Source organism: Rattus norvegicus, chromosome 8 (assembly GCF_021556685.1).
Source record: "Rattus norvegicus strain SHRSP/BbbUtx chromosome 8, alternate assembly SHRSP_T2T, whole genome shotgun sequence".
Lineage (NCBI taxonomy): Eukaryota > Metazoa > Chordata > Mammalia > Rodentia > Muridae > Rattus > Rattus norvegicus.
In genome coordinates, this window is record NC_141541.1 from 129,836,423 (window position 1) to 129,855,305 (window position 18,883).

An 18,883-nucleotide genomic window follows, 5' to 3' on the forward strand; every position below is an offset into this window, starting at 1 on the left:
GGCTAGCATCCCTCTATGGATCAATAGTTGAATATGGTTGCCCTCAGGAACAATATGACCTTGGATAACAATGCCCTTAGAGCACACCTAGCCAAATGCATTTCTGGGCAAAGAAGTGGTTAAAACTGTTCCCTGAAAAGCTGTATCAGACTGTATTCCTACCATGTGGCCTTAAATCTTGAGTCTGAGGAAACATTCTCCTCTGGCTACACATCACAGTGTCTGTGCTACAGCGATGCCTTAGTCAGGGTTTCTATTCCTGCACAAACATCATGACAAAGAAGCAAGTTGGAGAGGAAAGGATTTATTCAGCTTACATTTCCGCATTGCTGTTCATCACCAAAGGAAGTCAGAACTGGAACTCAAGCAGGTCAGGAAGCAGGAGCTGACGCAGAGACCATGGAGGGATGTTACTTACTGGCTTGCTTCCCCTGGCTTGCTCAGCTTGCTTTCTTATAGAATCCAAGACCACCAGCCCAGGGATGGCACCATCTCACCCTTGATCACTAACTGAGAAAATGCCTTAAAGCTTGATCCCATGGAGGCATTTCCTCAAAGGAGGCTCCTTTCTCTGTGATAACTCCAGTTTGTGTCAAATTGACAGACAGAACCAGCCAGTACAAGAGCCAAATCCCAGTCACCCCGGATCCTCCAATGCATAGTCTATAGAATTACTTTTAAACAGTGAGCTTGTGAGACCACAGGCGCTGTCCCACGTAACAGGGTCTTTGGCCAGTCAGATGAGGTCCAAGGTGGATCCAATGCTATGTGAACTTCACCCTGACTGCAGGTCCCCAGGGCCTCTGCAGCCTCTAAGCTCAGAACCTGCTGCCTGGCATCACATTAGCGGCTGGATGCTGCTGGCTAAGACTCCGGGAAGATAATCTATCCGGAAGCAAGAGAGTCGATTACTAAATCGATAGACTCTGCTGCCTCTTGGTTCCCTGCTTCTTAGCAGACAATACCCCAGCCAGCGGCCTTTGGCTTCCACACAAAGGAGAATGTGCTTATGGGGTATCACCCACAGGCCAGCCAGGGAGAGCCTCCATGCCAAGGAGAGACTACCTACCCCTCAGCCTGCCCGTCAAGCATCACCTTAGAGAAAGACCTGTCGGGAAGGCCACATCTCAGATGTGGCTCCTCTTGTGTGCAAGGAAATGCCGTTTGCAGAAAAGAGAACTGTTTACAACAAGGCAGTCCAAACTCGAGTGTCTACTCTGATGTTTAATAATAGCAGGGGCTGGCTTTGCGGATGCAGCTGCTCCCTATCCAGGCTTACTGCAGACAAGGTTAATTTTACCACGTCCTCTGACACAGCAGCCGATGGCGAGCCTTTAGGTCTGGTCTCCTTTGAGTTGTTTGCAGAAAAAGTTCCCAAGACAGCAGAAAGCTTTCATGCTCTGAGCACTGGAGAGAGAAAGACTTTTGATACGGGGGCTCCTCCTTTTATGAAGTTATTCCAGGATTCATGTGCCAGCGTGGTGACCTCACACACCACCATGGTGCTGGCAGTAGGCCCATCCATGGGGAGAAATTTGATGATGAGAACTTCATCCCAAAGTAAACAGGTCCTGGCATCTTGTTGGTGGACACCAATGGCGTCTAGCTTTTTTCATCTGCCCTGCCAGAACTGGGTTGACTGCATGGCCAAGGTGGTCTTGGGATGGTAAAAGAAGGTACAAGCATCATGGAAGCCATGGAGAATAGAGCATCTGGAGTCCAGGAATGGCAAGACCATCAAGAAGATCGTCATTGCCAGTTATGGACAACTCAAATACTTTTGACTTGTGGGCATCTCACCCACTAGACCATTCCTTCTTGGCTCAGAAGAACATTCCCACCCATCTGCTCACAGTACACTGTAACCTTGGCTCTCACTGACGTTCTCTGGGCTCCATATTTTCCTCGTTACCTTGTAAGTCTAGGTGGATTGTAGAGTTAAGTTTACGATTATGAATACAAAGAAGAGAAAGATAGCAGTGGGGTTGAGACCTGCTTGGGGTTGATGTGTCAGTCCTTCTGGCTAGCATGACGTTCTCTGCATGTGTAGACCATTGCTCCAGGTGACTTTCCCATTACTGCTGTCTCCCTCTTACACCAGATAAAAACAGACACAAGAAAGGCTAGGTGCTGAGTTGAGGGTGGAATCCCAGCTCTGGGAAAGCTGAGGCAGGGGGATTGAGAGTTTGAGGGAAGCCTGGGCTGTAGACTGAGAGTCTGTCTCAAAAACAAAATAAAAACCGGACCAAACAAACAGAGAACATTAAATGCCCAGCACAGAGGATAGACAGTGGAGAATAACACAAACCTGGGGCCATCCCATGCCTTCCTGTCTACTTTGAAGTATCCCCTGAAATACCTTTCTGCTCTTAGTTTCCAAAGTGTTGTGTTAAACAGTACATGTAGATGGAGGGCATACAGCTGATAAGGGACTCCCGGGGGACAGATTTCCAGTCAGATCCATCCTCCTTAGAGTTTTGGTTGTGAGTCTAGCCTTTAATGGCTGAGACATCTCTCCAGCTTCTGAACTCCTCTCGCTCTGCTGAATTACTGTGTGCATGGATCAGGAGTCTCTAGATGCCACAGTCATGCGGTGTTTCTGAGCGCATCACCACAGAAATGCAAGAAACAAATTGTTTACTAAAATTTTTAAAAATTATTTTTATTTTGTTATGAGCATTTGCCTGCCTGTATATCTATGTACCACGTGTGTGCCTGATGCCCATAGAGGACAGAAGTAGGTGTCAGCTCCCCTAGAATTGGAGTTACAACCAGTTATGAGCTGAGGGTTGAACCCGGGCTCTGAGCTATCTCTCCAGACCCAGATTATTTATTCTTCAAGAAATAACCAAGAGGTGAAACCCCATCTCCTCCCTTAAAGCATGCTGAGGGTCCAGAGTCTCTGACAGCACCTTGTCTTTTTAGAAGTCTCCACTTCTGACTGATGCTGTCTTGAGAGGAGCCTGTTCAAGTCTGTGGAGCCTGACGTGGACTTCTCCAATCCTCGTAGGCTTGACCGTGGCTGTATATAGTTCTTCCTTCCAAGGCTATCCTGCACCTTCCAGGCAATGCCAGAGAGATGAGGGGTCCCCACCTCCTGTCTTTCCTCTTCTTCCTCCCTCACCAAAGCCAATTCCGACAAGGATTTTGTAAGACAGGATCTACAAACAATGGCCCCCCAGTGTGTTGTTTGTATCACTCTTTCCAGTAGTTTTGCTAGGTATCTTGGGGGGGTAGGACAGTTATTAACATGGGAAGGGCACAAGAACATTTGCAAGAGCTCCAGAGGAAAGGTGGGAGGGGACATTGCAGGTAGAGGAGATGTGTTTGCAGGAGCACAGCCCGAGTGAACAGCATAGTAGGTGTGTTCCAGGAGAAGGAGCCCCAGAAATCTGAAACAACCTAGTGCTCTTTGAATGGGAGGGGGATGGACACATGGTTCAGGGCTTCTCTGTTTCCTAGAAGCCAGCTTCAGACAGTGCCTCAGGGCAATACCTCTCCACAAAAAGGGTGAGTGTTTTCAGGAGACAGCAATTAGGGTGGTCAGTGGCCAAGAGAAGAAGCTGAATTTGGTCCATGCAGGACCTAGATTTCTGAGTGAATCTGGGCTTTAGACTAAGACCTTCCAGCTGTAGGGGCTGCAAGGGTCAGACACCTGCTGGTGGCCTGTGCAGTCTGGAACACTCTTCTGACTTTCATTGGTCCCCATATTCGTGTTTGTGACAGCTGAACCAACTGCCACAAATCAGGTCCTCCTGGCTTCCACTCTGACTGCTGACTCTCTTCAGTCAGGCCGGAGCTCCCTGGAGCCTCAGGAGCATTCAAAATAGACAGGAAGATTCCATTCCCAGATTGGGGGCAGTGAGAGGAGAACAGTGAGGCAGACTACCCATCCAGCATTGGGAAGATATACAGATACGGTGGTTGGGGTTGGGGCAGCCTTGTGGCTGTCCAGCCAATGTCATGGGCATCACCCCTGCCCACTCTAGCCATGACCATGTGCAGCCCCTTAAGTTGGATTCCAAAAGTGCCATCTGTTCTACGGTGCTGTTCTCCAACCTGTGTTGTTCACATCTGAACCCCGAGGTATGTTCTTTGGGAGCCATTGTTATTTCTGGTGACTTTTGCTCCTGTCAGTATATCTAGAGAGTTTTTGACAAGCCTCACAGTCATAAAATGGTTTGGGAAAGCAGTATATCAATGGGGAGAAAGGGGGCAGACTTGTAAACTCTTGGGTCCTCAAGGCTCTTAGACAGTATCCAACCCACTTTACTTAGTTAGCAAATGGAGAAACTGAGGCTCTCACACACAAAAGACATGGAAGGCTGAGAAGAAGGCTTAGCGGGTGAATGCTTTTGCTGTACAACAATGACTTGAGTTCAGACTCCCACCCCCATCCCCTGCCTAGGGCCCAACCCAGCCTTCAAAAGCACTCTGTTCTGCAGTATCCAGCCAGATGAAGAAGATGATCCGGTCAGTAGGTTGGAGTCACGCAGCCTCCTCTCCCCCAGGACCTTGCTGAGAAGGTAGAAGAAGCAAGGTCACCTTGTAGAGCCCCATAACCAAGATAGAAGCCGCTGCCTCCCCATCTGTACACGGCGGAAAGCTCACCGGATCACTTCTCTGTCCACCCTTCTCATTTGTGTGTCTCTGTCGGTGTGAAGGGCCCGCCCTGTGGCACGGAGCCCAAGGTACCCAGGCACATCTGCTCTCCCAGGAAATAAATAACGAAGGTTAAGAATGAAGAGCTTTCAAGTTCCAGCCAAGGTGTGGGCTGTAATGGGGCCGTCTCTGCCAGGAGGTAATGGCTAGCGAGCAGACCACACTGGATGGAAATTCTGCCGCATTCCAAAGTCCATTTGGTCTTATTGCTTATTCAGCTGCTTGGTGCATTAATGATAAAACAGCAGAGTGAATACGTATTAAAGAATACGATCGATCAATACCGCACTTCTTCCATTTGGCTACCCCTAAGTGGTAGATACGAGTTCAGCTGCTCCCACCAGCGCAAAGCTCTCCATGTCTAGGGCTTTCCTGGCAGAGTGAGGGTCTATGGGACAGAGACTCAGGAAGGAAGTGGGTAGCCTCAAGGCCCTGTGGCCAAGTATCCAGGTAAATCAGCTCAATGCCTTCTAGAGAGAATCAAACACTGGGGCTGGGCTGGCTACTGCTTCTCATCCTTGACCAGTTTTATAATTTCCCTCTCCTCTGTGAAATGGAGACCTGAAATCAACTCCAGCCCACTCAGTACCAGCCTACTCCTTGCCACTCATCCTAACTCTTGAAGAGGCTTAATCAATGTGGGTGTCATTGCAAGACCTGAGCAGGTTAATACAATTTCCTTGGTCACCCCGGTGCTGGCATGGTGAGTGTGCCTGACCACTCTGGTGCCGGCATGGTGAGTGTGCCGTCTTTTCAGAAATTATCAGTTCCATTTGCTCCCACCCCCATGTTGAAATCCTAAATTAAGCGGTCTGCAGAAAGTGCTGCTCTCCTGGTTCTGAGGAAAGCAACGGACAAGGGCTTCCAGGTGGAGTCTCATATCGTCCTTTCGGGGACAGAGGAACTAAATCTCAGAGATGACATCATTTGAACAGTCATATGCTAGGGTCGGGGCAGAGCCCCATGGTCCTATCTCTAACCATATCTGACCTAGGTACTGTGGGATGTGCAGTCTCCCTGAATCGTGCACGTATTTGTTCAGTGTATACTGATTTGGGGCCAGGTTGAGACCTGTGTTGGGCAGGAAGAAGAATTCCACTTACTTGCCAACAAGAGCCCCAGGCTCTTAGAGACCCTCAGTGAGTCACAGGTATCCCTCTAAAAACATCTGAGTAGGTAACCACCTGTGTCAGCCCTCAAGACACTCTAGCATGCCCCGGAATTGAGCTTCCCCCACTCCATGAGTAATTTATCCTGAGATTCATCTCAAACACAGGCTGCACTGGGAACATCTTGGCTCCCTGAAATTTCTGGTAAATTCGTCTTCCTCTCTGGCCCTCCCTCTGCAGCGCTTCCCACAGCTCTGGCTCCCAGAGCTTTCTGGCATGGTTGCTTTTACCCTGCTCAACCTTGGCCAGTTGCTTCCCTGTCCCAGAAACAAAATGCATTATAGATGGGGCTTTCATGGCCAGACTGTTCTCAGGTCAATACAAAGTGTTCTGAAGGAAACCAACCACATCAGTAGCCCTAGTGTGTTGATCACAATGGCAGATACTTGGTGGATACTCAACAAATCCTTCCCACTAAATGTATACCAAGTGGGAAAGAGTGGCCCCACAGTCTCTCTGACAAAGGCAGGTACTCCTCCTTCTTTCCCGAGAAGCTTTTAACCTTAGGTTTTTTGCTCAGGCCCGAAAGGGACTCTTGAGTTCCATTGCTCCCAACAAGAAAGTTAGGGGGTCAGTGAACTAGACTGGTGGGGGGAGGGCGGAAATGGGGGGAGGGTTGGGAGGGGAACACCCATAAGGAAGGGGAGGGGGGAGGGGGATGTTTGCCCGGATACCGGGAAAGGGAATAACACTCGAAATGTATATAAGAAATACTCAAGTTAATAAAAAAAAAAAAAAGAAAGAAAGTTAGGGGGTGCCACAGGACCTTGGTCTCCACTGTTGTTAGCAGCAAGAGTGGGTGACAGTCAATCAAACCTTAAGATACCCATTCCAAACCCTACTGTACCCATCATATTGACCTTCTGAAATCTACAAGGGCACAGACAAGATCACAACTGAGGCCAAACTACTGCTGGTCTGATAGCAAAGGCCAGAAGGGAGCTTGAGCTTTCCTTTGGCTTTGTGAGAAGCCAGGACTCAAGGCCTGGGCAGTGCCTGGGTTTTCTCTCCTGGGATCCCATCTACCTACAGGGTGTATCTCCAGCTTCCCTGGAGGGATGAGCCTCATCAAGCTACCAGGCCCTGCTTGCCTCACCCAAGTGCATTTGCAGAGGAAGGCCTTCTGTCAGGTAGCCATTTGTCTCCCCACTGCTGCACAGCATCCCGCATTAAAGCCTCGGCAACCTTCCAGCGGAGCATTGCTTTTAACTTTATTATGGTGGCCGGGCAACTCGGGAAATCTGAATCCCATTGACACATTTATGATTCTCCTGCCTCTCAGCTAGTGGAGAAAATCTATCTCATTGACAGCTGCAAGGCCGTCCAGAGCTCAGGGCTTCATAAAGGGCAGATGTGCCATCATGGTGGACCACAGAGGACAGAGTCTTCCGCAAAACCATGCCCGGGATGAGTGTCTTCCTCGTTAGTATTCCTTTCCTCAGGTTGACTGGCTGTAGAAGATGGGCACTTGCACCTTGTTTGTGAGGCTTTAGTCACTGCTTTAGACTTCCATCAGAGACACTTCCTCCATAGGCTGGGGGCGTGGGGAGTGTGTCTATAAAATTATCCCAAGGATAGGAAGAAATGGGTGGTTGTGCTACGCAAAAAGAAAACTGTTAGGAATAAACATGGAGATAAGTAAACAATCATAGAACGTCACACTTTGTTGGCTAGTCGACAGTACTAGTCACATGGTTTCACATGTGTGTTCTTACATGAAGGAGGAATATGCCAATACAAGGAGACACATGACCTTGCAAAGTCAGGAGGCCGTGTCAGTCAGTGTCTGAGAACAGAGATCCCAGGGCAAGCATTCAATTCAGGGAATTTGACAGGAAGAAGAAATAGAGTTTCAAGGGTAACACAGAAGGCCAGGGGACAGTGTGGAGCTGCAGTGGAAACAGCCATCCCTCTTTATGCTAAGGGCCAAAAAGAGCAGGGAATACCTAGCAGCCACCAGACAGGACTTGGAGCCACTGTGACAGAGCCCAAAGAGGGGAAGGATTTTCCCCAAGGTCACAGAATAACCAGACAATAGCCAAAGCAGAGGCCTGACCTCTTCCTCTGCTCCTCCTGGCTCTGACCAGGGTGTCAACAGCCAGCTCCTGGGACCCTAGAGTGCAGGGCTCCACCCTGCAAAGGCTGAAGGCAAGGCAAGCCAAGGACTGGGGATCACTGACTTGTGGCCCTGGCCACTGGTCAGTAGGGACAGTGCTGAGTGGAAAGGAGCTCTCAGAAGGACACAGACACTGATTACAGGACAAAGGAACAGGGACCTCAAGGGCTAGTGTATAGCTCTTCCGGGTCCAATCTTGGAACAACTTGCTTTCTGATTGTCTAGAGAGGACTAATAATGGAGGCTAAGACAGAGAGGCCCATTGTTTAACTTTGCTCACCCAGCTACTCCCCGAGACTGTGACTCTGCACTCTGCCTCCCAGAGGCTGAGACCTGGATCTTAGTGCCCTGACAAGGTTAGAATGACTGTTGCATGCAGCAGTCAGAAGAGTTTCTGCTGTGACAAAGCTGAGTAACAAACAACCCCGACAGCTCAGGGGCTTACAACAACCATGGGATTTGTTCCTGCAAGGTACTGGTTGGCTGTGGTCTGACTGATCTTGGCTGGACTTGACTGAGTCAATGAACACTGCAGGTCAGGCTCCAGGTTGGGACCTGGTCTGCCCTCCATGTCTTTAAACCAGATCCAAGAGGAAAGCCAGTGGCCTCATGGGCAATTTTCTTACTGTAGAGTGTGAAACTCAAAAAGACTCCAAATTGAGTTTTAAATTATTTATTTCTTGTATTTAAGTATTTTCTTGCATGTACACGTGTGTGTCTGGTACCTGAGGATGTCAGAAAAGGGTAGCAGGTCCCCTGAAACTGGAGTACAGGTGGTTATAAGCTGACACGTAGGTGCTGGGAAATGACCCAGGTCCTCTACAAGAGCAGCCAGTGACCTTAACTGCTGAGCTGTCTCCCCAGCCCCCGATGGTTCTTCTTGTTGACAAAGCACCTGACAGAAGCAACTTTAGGAAGATTCATTTGGGTTCACAACTAAAGAGGGGACTATCCATCTGTTGTGGTGCAGGCGGAGTGGCAGAGTGTATTTATTGACAGGGCCTACGGCTAGTCTCCTCAGGTCTCCACAGACCGGGAGGCAGAGAGAGTGAAGTGATTAGCTTAGTCAGCCCAGGACTCCAGGCTGATGAAGATACTACCATCACTGCTAATCTTCTTCAGATCTTAGTGCCTTCACGGACACACCCACAAGCACTCCTAACCAAGGCCCAGGTATCTCTTAAGTCAATGAAGATGACAACAGAAACCAACCGCCACAAGCCTACCTCCTGCCATCCCGACACCTGTATGCTTTCCAGACTTGTCTGTTCCATGGCTCCCAGGCTGCATGGAGCTAAGGATAGCTTGAGGTGTGGCCCAACACAAAGTCACCTACATACTGAAGGCATTAAGAGGGGTTTGCTTGCTTGCTTGCTTCCAATCTCCCCCTCCCCCATACTTTAGTCACTCTAGTGTGAACTACACAGCTGACAGTGTCATTTCACGATGTCAAAAGGCTGGACATACCTGCACAGCAACAGACTGGCAAAACACGTGCCATGCTGCCTCAGACCTTAGTTCAGGTGGCACACGGTACTACCCACCACCCTGTCTTCCTTGGCCAAAGTAAATCATAGGACCGATTCTAAGCTAAAAGCTAACCTGTAGAAAACTGGCTTCCACACCCTTCCAGCTACAGTTCTTCTTAGGAGGAGCCCACAGCAACAAAGCAAGCCAAGAGTGGGCTGGAGTCTCTAAAACCACAAGCCAAATACTATCCCCCATGGTTCCCAGATGCACAGCTGTGTAACAGGTACCTGGTGATGGAGACAGACACTGACTGACACACATCACATGAAGGAAGCAAGGGGAGCAGCTGTTTTAGACAGACAAGTGCTCTCCCATGAATCATAAGAGCCTTTCATGGTGATATGATAGATAGCCAAATGGCTCAAGGCACAGAGTGATTTGCCTCTGAGTTTTCACCCTGTCCCCTCATTAGAGAATGGAGCACTCAGTGTAGACCTCTTGGTGTGGCTGAGATTACAGGTGAGGAACACTGAGTTAGGGGACAGGTACCCAGCAAGAATCTAACAGGTGCTGGTGGTCATGTTGTTAGGAAGATCCCCTTGGAAACTGCCCTCTGGGGTCACCGTGTGCAGCAAGAGAAGGGAGAGGCATTTCAGAAGATCCCCGTGGCATTTGGTGAAGAACAGAAACCCTTCAGAGGCCGAGCCCACCCAGAGCTCTGGAGATAGACGGTCTGCAGTCAGACTCTGCTCACTGCTGACCTGACAGTCTGATGGAGATAGAGGCAGACTTCCCTAATCCCCCTACCTAGCTACTTGCTCAGGTTTACCCGCAGCCTGTTCACACCAAGGTCCGTTTTCTGGAGACAGCCTCACTGCCAGGAACTGCCACTCTGCAGTTGGAGGCTCTAAATATAGGCGGACGCTTAGTCTTTTCATTTAAAGAAAGATACAAATCCCTCCAAAAATACCCCGTCCTCAATCATTTTTTATTCTTGGGTCTGCTCAAGTCAAGAAAAAGAAAAAGTCAATGATAAAGGAAAAGGGGTGGGGAGACGGTTTGGTGGGTTAAGTGCTTGGCTAGCAAGCATGAGGGTCTAAGTTTGATCCCCAAGAAGAGGGGGGAGTTGAGAGGAGAGAAGGAGGGAGAGGGATGGAGGGAGAGAGGGAGAGAGGTAGGAGGGAAAGGAAGAGGGGCAGGAGGGAAAGGAAGAGGGGCAAGAGGGAAAGGAAGAGGGGCGGGAGGAAGGGAGGGAAGGAAGGAAAGAGCAGCAGGTAAGGGGCTGAAGGGAAGAAGGGAAATGGGGAGGGAGGGAAGAAGAGAGGAAAGAGAGAGAGAGAGAGAGAGAGAGAGAGAGAGAGAGAGAGAGAGAGAGAGAGAGAGACTAGCACAAACTTGTAATTCTAGTGGGGTGGGGCAGAGAGAAGTTGGTTCCTGGGGCCCACAGACAAGCCAACCCAACTGGTGAGTTTCAAACCAATGAGAAATGCTCAAAACCAAACCAAACTAAAAAACGAGGATAGAAGACAGAGTCTAAGAAATGGCAGCCAGAGTTGTCCTCTGCTCCCACAGGTACATGCACACATACTCACACATGCACACATACTCACACGTGCACACATACTCACACGTGCACACATACTCACACGTGCACACATACTTACACGTGCACACATACTTACACGTACACACATACTTACATGTGCACACATACACGTGCACACATACACACACATGTAACTGCATACACATATTACCAATAAGAATAATCACAACTCTTATTATTTCTAGGTGACGAGATTTGCAAATCCAGACCGAAGTCCCTATGGTGGAGAGATGCTCTTGGCTGGGGCTGGAGGGCAGGTATATATTTTCTAGGTGTATATTTTACATGTGACCCAGTCATTAAAGTCCGTTCTTCAGAGTTGGCAGGAGTGGGGATGATTTCAAACAGACATGTGGTGACCCAGGATCCTTATCTGAAAACCAGATGACCATGAGGGTTGAGTGAAATCACTGTGGCTCTGAGAGCACTCTCTGAGCAGTAGACAAGTCCACTGAATCACCGGCAAAATTGATACTCTCTCTGGTAGCCAAGGCCAACAACTTCATTTCCACATGGAAAACTGTCTTCTTTAGGGACATCCAAAGAGTGTGAAGATACAACTGAGCATGATATACTGCTGGCCAGACATGGCCTGTGGCACCAGTCGGTTGGCCCTTAGCTGGAATATGGGCAGTGTTTGGTCATGGCACTGAGTCAGAAGGACAGCCAGTATCTGCACTGTCATCTCCCGATGCACAAAATCAGTGGCTTTCAGGGACCTGAAATAGAAAATACCAATATTGCGATCAGTACAATGGATGCTAAGCAGCTAGTGCCATGTTTAAAGGTGACCCAGTGCCTGGGATAGACACACTCTATGCAAAAGCCCTGACGATGCTCACACTTCCAGGACCAAACAGGTCTATCAAGAGCCCCAGCTCTCATGTTGGAGACTCCTTGGCTCTTGCTCTCCAGGCAAGGAAACCTGTACTATAAACCAGGTCTCCTGTGTGAGATTCCACTCTCCACAGGAGGCTGGATGGATTTTGTAATCCATCATTCTCCACAGTGACAAGCAAAGGCCAGGAGCCCACATTGTTGACCGGCGCTGAATGCAAATTCCCCTCACATTGCCCAGAGCAGCACGAGAGCTCAGAGGTCTCAATCTTTCTTTTCTTTGGTTACAGGAGAGCTTCAGGCCTCTCTGAACTTCATCCCTTAAGAAGGAGCTGAAGTGGCTGTCAGCCTTCTGGGGAGGACACCAAGGCTACATCTCAGGCCTCCTCTCCCTTGCAGGATAGAGGCAGAGGACAGGTCTCAGGCCTCCTGTCCCATACTCTGAAGCTAGTGTCTTTCCTTTTGCTCATGTCTCATATGCACAGACAGACAAGCACACACAGACAGGCAGGCAGACAGACAGACACACATCACATACACAGATATACCACATACACATACAGAGACACACACTACACACCACACACATATATATACATACACACTGCACATACAGAGACACACACACACAGACATATACACACACACCACATACACAGACACAAACAGACACACACACCACAGACACAGACATACACATGCCAACATACACAGATCTACTACATACACATATGGAGATACACACTACACACCACAATACACACTCTATGTACACAGACACCCATCCACACACATACAGACATACCACACACATATCACATATACACAGACACAAATATACACATACACACCCATACCACAGATACATATATGCCGTATTCACACATACACACCCACACCCCCATGCAGACACCCCCCCAGAGACACAGATGTGAGACACATATGTAATACACACACACCCAATGCAGACACCCCCACACAGAGACACAGATGTGAGACATATATGTAATACACACACACACACACACACACACACACACACAATCTTTCTTTAGCTCTCATTTCTCCAGTCATAATGAGCTGTGCTGTAGCCCTCCTGCCTCTTTAAGGTGACTTGGCATTTCTCTGTGTGGATCCATTTTTCTTGCATTATGAATTAACTGGCAGAGGCAGACCTTCTTTTCTGGTTTCTGGACTCTCTCTGGAGTCATGGTGGCCTCTCCCCAGTTCACCTCGTCTGTGTCTCCATACAGATCATCAGCCGTCATTTCCACACTTGCTCCTCCCTGCCCCCGCTGCTTTTATGCTACCGTGGGTCTCACCCTGCCCATCACCTGTAAGGTTTCTGGGATGCTTTAAATATTTTAAAATATTTTTGTTGTAATAGATATGCACACTTATTGCACAAAACATATTGGTAGGGAAATGCAGATACCAACCTCAATCTAACAATTTGCCTCTGGTATAGAGTGTGGAGAACACCAGGATATGAGGATGGTCCTGAGGAAAAGCTCGCAGTTTGTTTGTCAAACAAGGTCTTGGAATATAACTCAGGTAGCCTCAAACTCAAAATCCTCCTGCCTCATCCTCCTGAGAGCTGATTACAGGTACGTACCAGCAAGCCTGCCTAGCAGTGCCTTTATAAACCAAGTGAGCCAGTTTCTTCCAGTCCCTGCAAACCTGACCAGTCCCCCATAAACTGTCATCAGGCAACCACCTTGCTTCAGTATCCCCAAGAAATGTCACAGCAATGTCCTCTCTAAAAGCTGCAGATATTGACACTGAGAGGCCAGGAACGTGGTCCCGAGTCCAGTTCTCAGCCCAGAGCCTGGGAACTGAGACATCCTGGGCGTGCCTGTGCTGTGTGGGTACACTCAACACAGGGCCCTGAAACTGTTGGGTTTTCCAGGCAAGAGCTGGGTTTGGCTGGCAGCCTGCATTGTGGGAGCTCCGTTTGTTTCCCTGTCCTTCTCTTCTTTCTTCTTCCATAACCAGAGGATGAAAAGGTGTTTTCAAGGCAGGCACCTATAGTCATGCAGCATAACAAATCTGCACTCCTGTCCCCTGGACACACCCCACAGCACAAGGACTGTCTCCCAGGTCACCCTGACTTAAGTACAGCAGGCTGGAGCCGGAGACCTGTTAGAAATAAAAGCTGATGGCTCATTTTCAAAGGTGTCTTCACCCGGTTTCAGCCCAGCTACAAATAATTGGAAGTCACTAGCGCCTGCTAAGGAAGCTGCCTACCAGCCTTTACTCCCATGCTGCTTGCCCTCCCAGCCCTGGCAACCTAATGTGCAGTGAGAAACTCTCCCGGCCACACTTGCCTGCAAGGCCCTGTGTCTGCTAAACTTTAACGTAGGCAGTATGTAGTGCAGAGATGATCCACACCTGGCTCTTGTGAAGAAGGCGGCTGCAAATATAAGCTACAGGGGGAGAGATAGGACCCAGATGACATGTAAGAATGTCCCTGTCAATATTCAAAAGAGGGAGCATGGGTCATGAGCTCAGCGGTCAGAACTGTCCTCTGCACTGGATTAGCATGTCTAGGAAGGATACAGGACTTTGCAAGGCCAGAGAAGAAACTGCTTTCAGTACTCCGAGTCTCCGGTGCTCTTAAGTGAGAACCACTGAGAGAGGAATAATAGCTCCTATCCCAGAGTGTTCCCTGAGTAGACACTTGCTATAGGTATGTGTATGTGTATGTGTGCATTTCAGAGGGGTGCATGTATAAGTGTGTGTGTGTGCATGTCAGAAGGGTACATGTAGAAGTATGTGTGTATGTGTATGTGTGTGTGTATATATATGTGTGTGTGTTTGTGTGTGTGTGTATGTATGTGTGTGTATGTGTGCATGTCAGAGGGGTGCATGTATAAGTATGTGTGTATGTGTGTGTGTATGTATGTGTATGTGTGTGTATGTGTGCATGTCAGAGGGTGTATGTATAAGTGTGTGTGCATGTATAAGTGTGTGTGTTTCTGGAGGTTGAGCTTAGGGCCTTGCACATACTATGTGAGAGCTCTACCACTGAGTTACACAGCCAGCCCGCTTTACTTTTTGTTTTAAAACGGGGCTTCACCAAGTTGCCCAGGCAGGCCTTGGACCTATGATCCCCCTGCTGCAGCCTCAGAAAAAGCTGAGTTTGCAGGCAATACTTGTTTACCCTGTGCTGCAAGCAGAACCCAGGACTGTTCCCCTGAGCTGCAGCCACCACCCCATGTGTTTAGAAGAGATGCCAGCCAAGGACTTTAAGGTCACCTTAGAAAAACAAAAACATGGGGCTGGGGATTTAGCTCAGTGGTAGAGCGCTTACCTAGGAGCGCTTGCTCTGGGTTCGGTCCCCAGCTCCGAAAAAAAGAACCAAAAAAAAAAAAAAAAAAGAAAAGAAAAAAGAAAAACAAAAACATTTCCAGTAGTATCCAGGCACGATGTTTGGCCCCATCAGATCAACACAGGAGCTTAACCTAGTACCTGCCGAGTATCCGTGTATCTTGATTGCTGCCTTTCCTTCCCTCCACATGGGTTATTTCTCTGCATTCGGAGAGAAGAGATCATTGTTTCGTACACCTCTTTCCATTCTGGCATTTTCCAGCATGGTATTTTGCAACAAATAGATACCAAATGTTTGCAGTTCCATAGATAGTTATTAATTTGGCCCTCTGTGTTTTTAGCTTATATTTCTCCTCCTGCTAAAAAGTTAACATAGCCTGTGAGGAAACATCAGTTACATCTCAAAATCCAAGTACATAACAATGGTTTAAGTGCAAATATCAGAAAATAATTTCTCTTCAAGAACACTTTTATTCAGGGAGCGGGAAGTAGCTTGATTGGTGGGGTGCTCGTGTGTACACAGAGCCCTGGGTTCTATTTCCAGCTCTGCACAAACCAGTCATGGTGATGTACACTCAGAATCCCAGCACTCAGAGGGTGGAGGCAGGAGGATCAGAAATTCACCGTCATTCTAATCCGCATGGGGAGTTCGAGGCCATCCAGGGCTACATGAAACCTTGGAATGGGGAGGAAAGAAGGTAGAAAGAGAAAGAACATGGCTCTCCTCCAACTCAGGTTTTCAAGGTGTTCTGTAACATCTGACCTTTGAGAGAATTCAAGGCAGAATCAAAGCCCTGGGCAGTCTTTCTCCGCAGAGTGTGCAAACTGCTTTCTTAATGCCCTCCCTCTAAGACTTAATCCTGATCATAGTAAAAATGAGTTATCAGATTTAGACACTAATAAATCCTGTCTCAACAACTTGATATTATCGTATTTAATTTCAAATTTAATTATTTTGGTGTTTAATTACTAAGCAGTTAATGACTTTGTTGTAATTGTGCGTCTCTTTAACGTAGGAAAAGGTTAAAAACCCCTGATCCTGGCTGTTGCGAGGCAGAACCATTTCCGTATTATCTCCGTGGAGAATCCGTCTTGCTCTTTATTGTGAGGGTGTATGCTTTGATGTCTCACATACTCGTGTTCCTGTCTCCGCTTTGTGCTTCTAGAACCAACATCCAAAAACCTGGTTCTCCTGTTAGGCTGTCCAGTACCTTTCGTTGGAAAATGTGTCCTTAACATTCTGCTCCTGGCTCCTTCTCAGAGGCAGTGCTCGTGCGTGGGTGGCACTTCTTGAAAGTGACAACTATATGGTTTTTGAGGGGCACCGTGCCCATGTCACCAACCACCAGACAGAGCAGGCGCTGGCAGTAAACTGCCAGGCCTCAGCTCTGTCCCACAGGGACTGGGTATGTGAATTTTACCCCTTTAGAATGAGGGGTCCTAGGGAAGGTGCCAAGGTGGGTAATACGTCAACCCCTTGGGGATGTGGGGACAGGGCTGTTTGTCCTGTGGCACAGAGGCATGCCAGTGCTGTCACAGCTGGTAGAATGTCACCAGAGCAGGTTGACTCAGTCTCTTCCCCGTGTGTAGAAACACTGTTTACTTTAGGTCATGGTCCCTCCACCATCACAAGAATCTGTCTTACTCTCTGTTTAAAAATAACAGAGTGAGGAGATATCCTGCTCTAACAACAGAAAACAAAGTAAACAAAAAGTCACAGCTTTTCTTGAACCTGAAAGAGCGCTTAAGGCTACAGGACAAATACTGAGCCCCAAATCTACAGAGAGATAAGGACCCTCAGGGCATAAACATGTGCTTGCCAGGGCAGATGTCGCCAGATCCAGTTGGCCAGTAAGAATTCTATAACTTAGGAGGACTCACTGAAGGCAGAGTGGAGGCAGAGTGAGCCCCTGGGACCAGGTGCAGGGGCTTTGTGCCCTTGTTAGTTCTTGTGTTGAAATCCGTCCTCTGAGGGGCTGGCATTTGGAAGTGAAGTCTCAGGGAACTGGTTAGACATCTGGTGGAACCTTCCTGACTGGCATTAGTGCCCTTCTCAAAGAAAGGCGACTTTGTTCATCAGTCTAGCCCTGTTATAACAAATACCTGTGACAGATGATTTTAAAGAAAGAAAAATCAATTTTGACTCCAGGTTTCAACCCCAGGCTGAGGCCTCACTGTTAGTAGGCCAGAGGTAAGGCAATTATCTGGGCAGCAAAACCCAATAATGTGTAAGGGAGAGTCTGGTCGCCTCCCAGCAACCAGAATGAGACGGGGTGGGATGGAGATGAGGAAGGAGCCATGAGGAGGAGCTGCACCTGCGTGACTCACTTCCTCCAGCCGGGTCCCCCCCATAACATACTCCATCCATCGAGGGGTCCGCCTACCCTTTAAGCCAGAACTCTTTAGATTTTGTCACTTTTAGGGAACAGGTATGCACACATAGGATCCTCTGGACCTGTGGGATGATTTCATTATTCAGGTGTAGGCAGGTACAAGATAGAACGAGGCCTGTCATTGGACGAGAGGAAGGATGGGCGGAGAAAAGTTTGAAGGAAGAGGAGGAGACTGGAACGAGAAGGCAGAAGAAGTCGCAGAGAGAACATGGAGGCTGATGTTAAGATTCGACTCTGTATTTACAGGTTGTTATGAATGTTCTTAAGGGATGGATGTGTACAGGGCTTTGTGTGTCTAGGCAGGCAATTATATCTTATCAATTGGATCAGAGATTATTGTGTTGTGTGTTCTTTCATGTGGCGGTTTAAGTTTAAGAGAGCGTGTAGCAGCTAGAAACACTAAGCTGCCACGGAATTGGGATGTGTGTTTCCGGCAAGATATTACCAGATATCTTGAGGCACTACAGTGCTGGACCTACTGGGGGTAAGAGACAGCCATACACACACACACACACACACACACACACACACACACACACACATGTGTATACATATACATATGTGTGTGTGTGTGTGTGTGTGTGTGTGTGTATAATTTTACAGCAACATGGACCCTCTTCAGCAGATACAGAAGGAGCAACTGCAGACCCAGGGGAGCAGAGGCTCTGGGAGGAAAGACAAACTGTCCTTTTTCCTAGGATAAAAGGTCAAGGTGCTGTAAGACAAGGGACTGAGGGCAGCTGCTTTCAGAATACCCACAGTTAGGGGAATAGAGTGGGAAGTGGTCTCTACCCTTGAGAAAGACAAATAAATGTACCCCAGGGACACAAACAACTAAAGGTCTCCCGTAACCAGGAACAGCACTGACTCACCAAGGCCTCACTCTGGACACGTGTGGATGTGGTACCTGCCCACTGGCTACGGATGTTGAATCAGAACTGAGAAGGCTCCTCAGGCCCCATGTTAGCATTAGGCATCAGGTAGCCAGAGGCAGCATCCACCATGAGGACAGGGTCAAGAAAGAGCCTGGTGATATCTCCTCTCAGACCTCAGGGACAGTGGAAATATCTGAACTGAAGACACACAGAGCAAACCCCTCTGAAAGCAAACACTGGACAATCAGGAAATGGACAGACAGAGGGACAGCTGGTGACTAGGAGACACGGAGGGATTGCACCTGTACCTCAGGAACTCCTATAACATTCTCAAAAAGACAGAACTTGCAGGGACAAGAAACATCCTCCGTTCTTAGAAGCTGGCATAGAGTGAGGAGATTGGAAACCTGGGTGATGGGGCTGTC

The 18,883-nt window shown here is 48.4% G+C and overlaps 1 protein-coding gene across 3 annotated transcripts in view; it reads right to left on the bottom strand.

Annotated features, from left to right (window-relative positions):
• Positions 1-8,606: 8,606 nt before the first annotated feature.
• The window catches only part of LOC148004397 (uncharacterized), a 70,411-nt gene continuing 60,134 nt past the window's right edge, over positions 8,607-18,883 (bottom strand). The window contains exons 1-2 of one of the 3 annotated variants that reach the window (XR_015627440.1): positions 15,332-15,393; positions 10,387-11,742 (exon numbers count right to left, since the gene is read on the bottom strand). Coding sequence is in view for 1 of the 3 variants with exons in the window: in XM_087564100.1 (XP_087420226.1) it covers positions 11,735-11,742 (8 nt within the window). In the remaining 2 variants the exon portion in view is untranslated. Of the gene's footprint in view, positions 11,743-15,331; positions 15,394-18,883 lie in introns of those variants that run through there. The other 2 variants (XM_087564100.1, XR_015627439.1) reach the window with 2 other exon arrangements.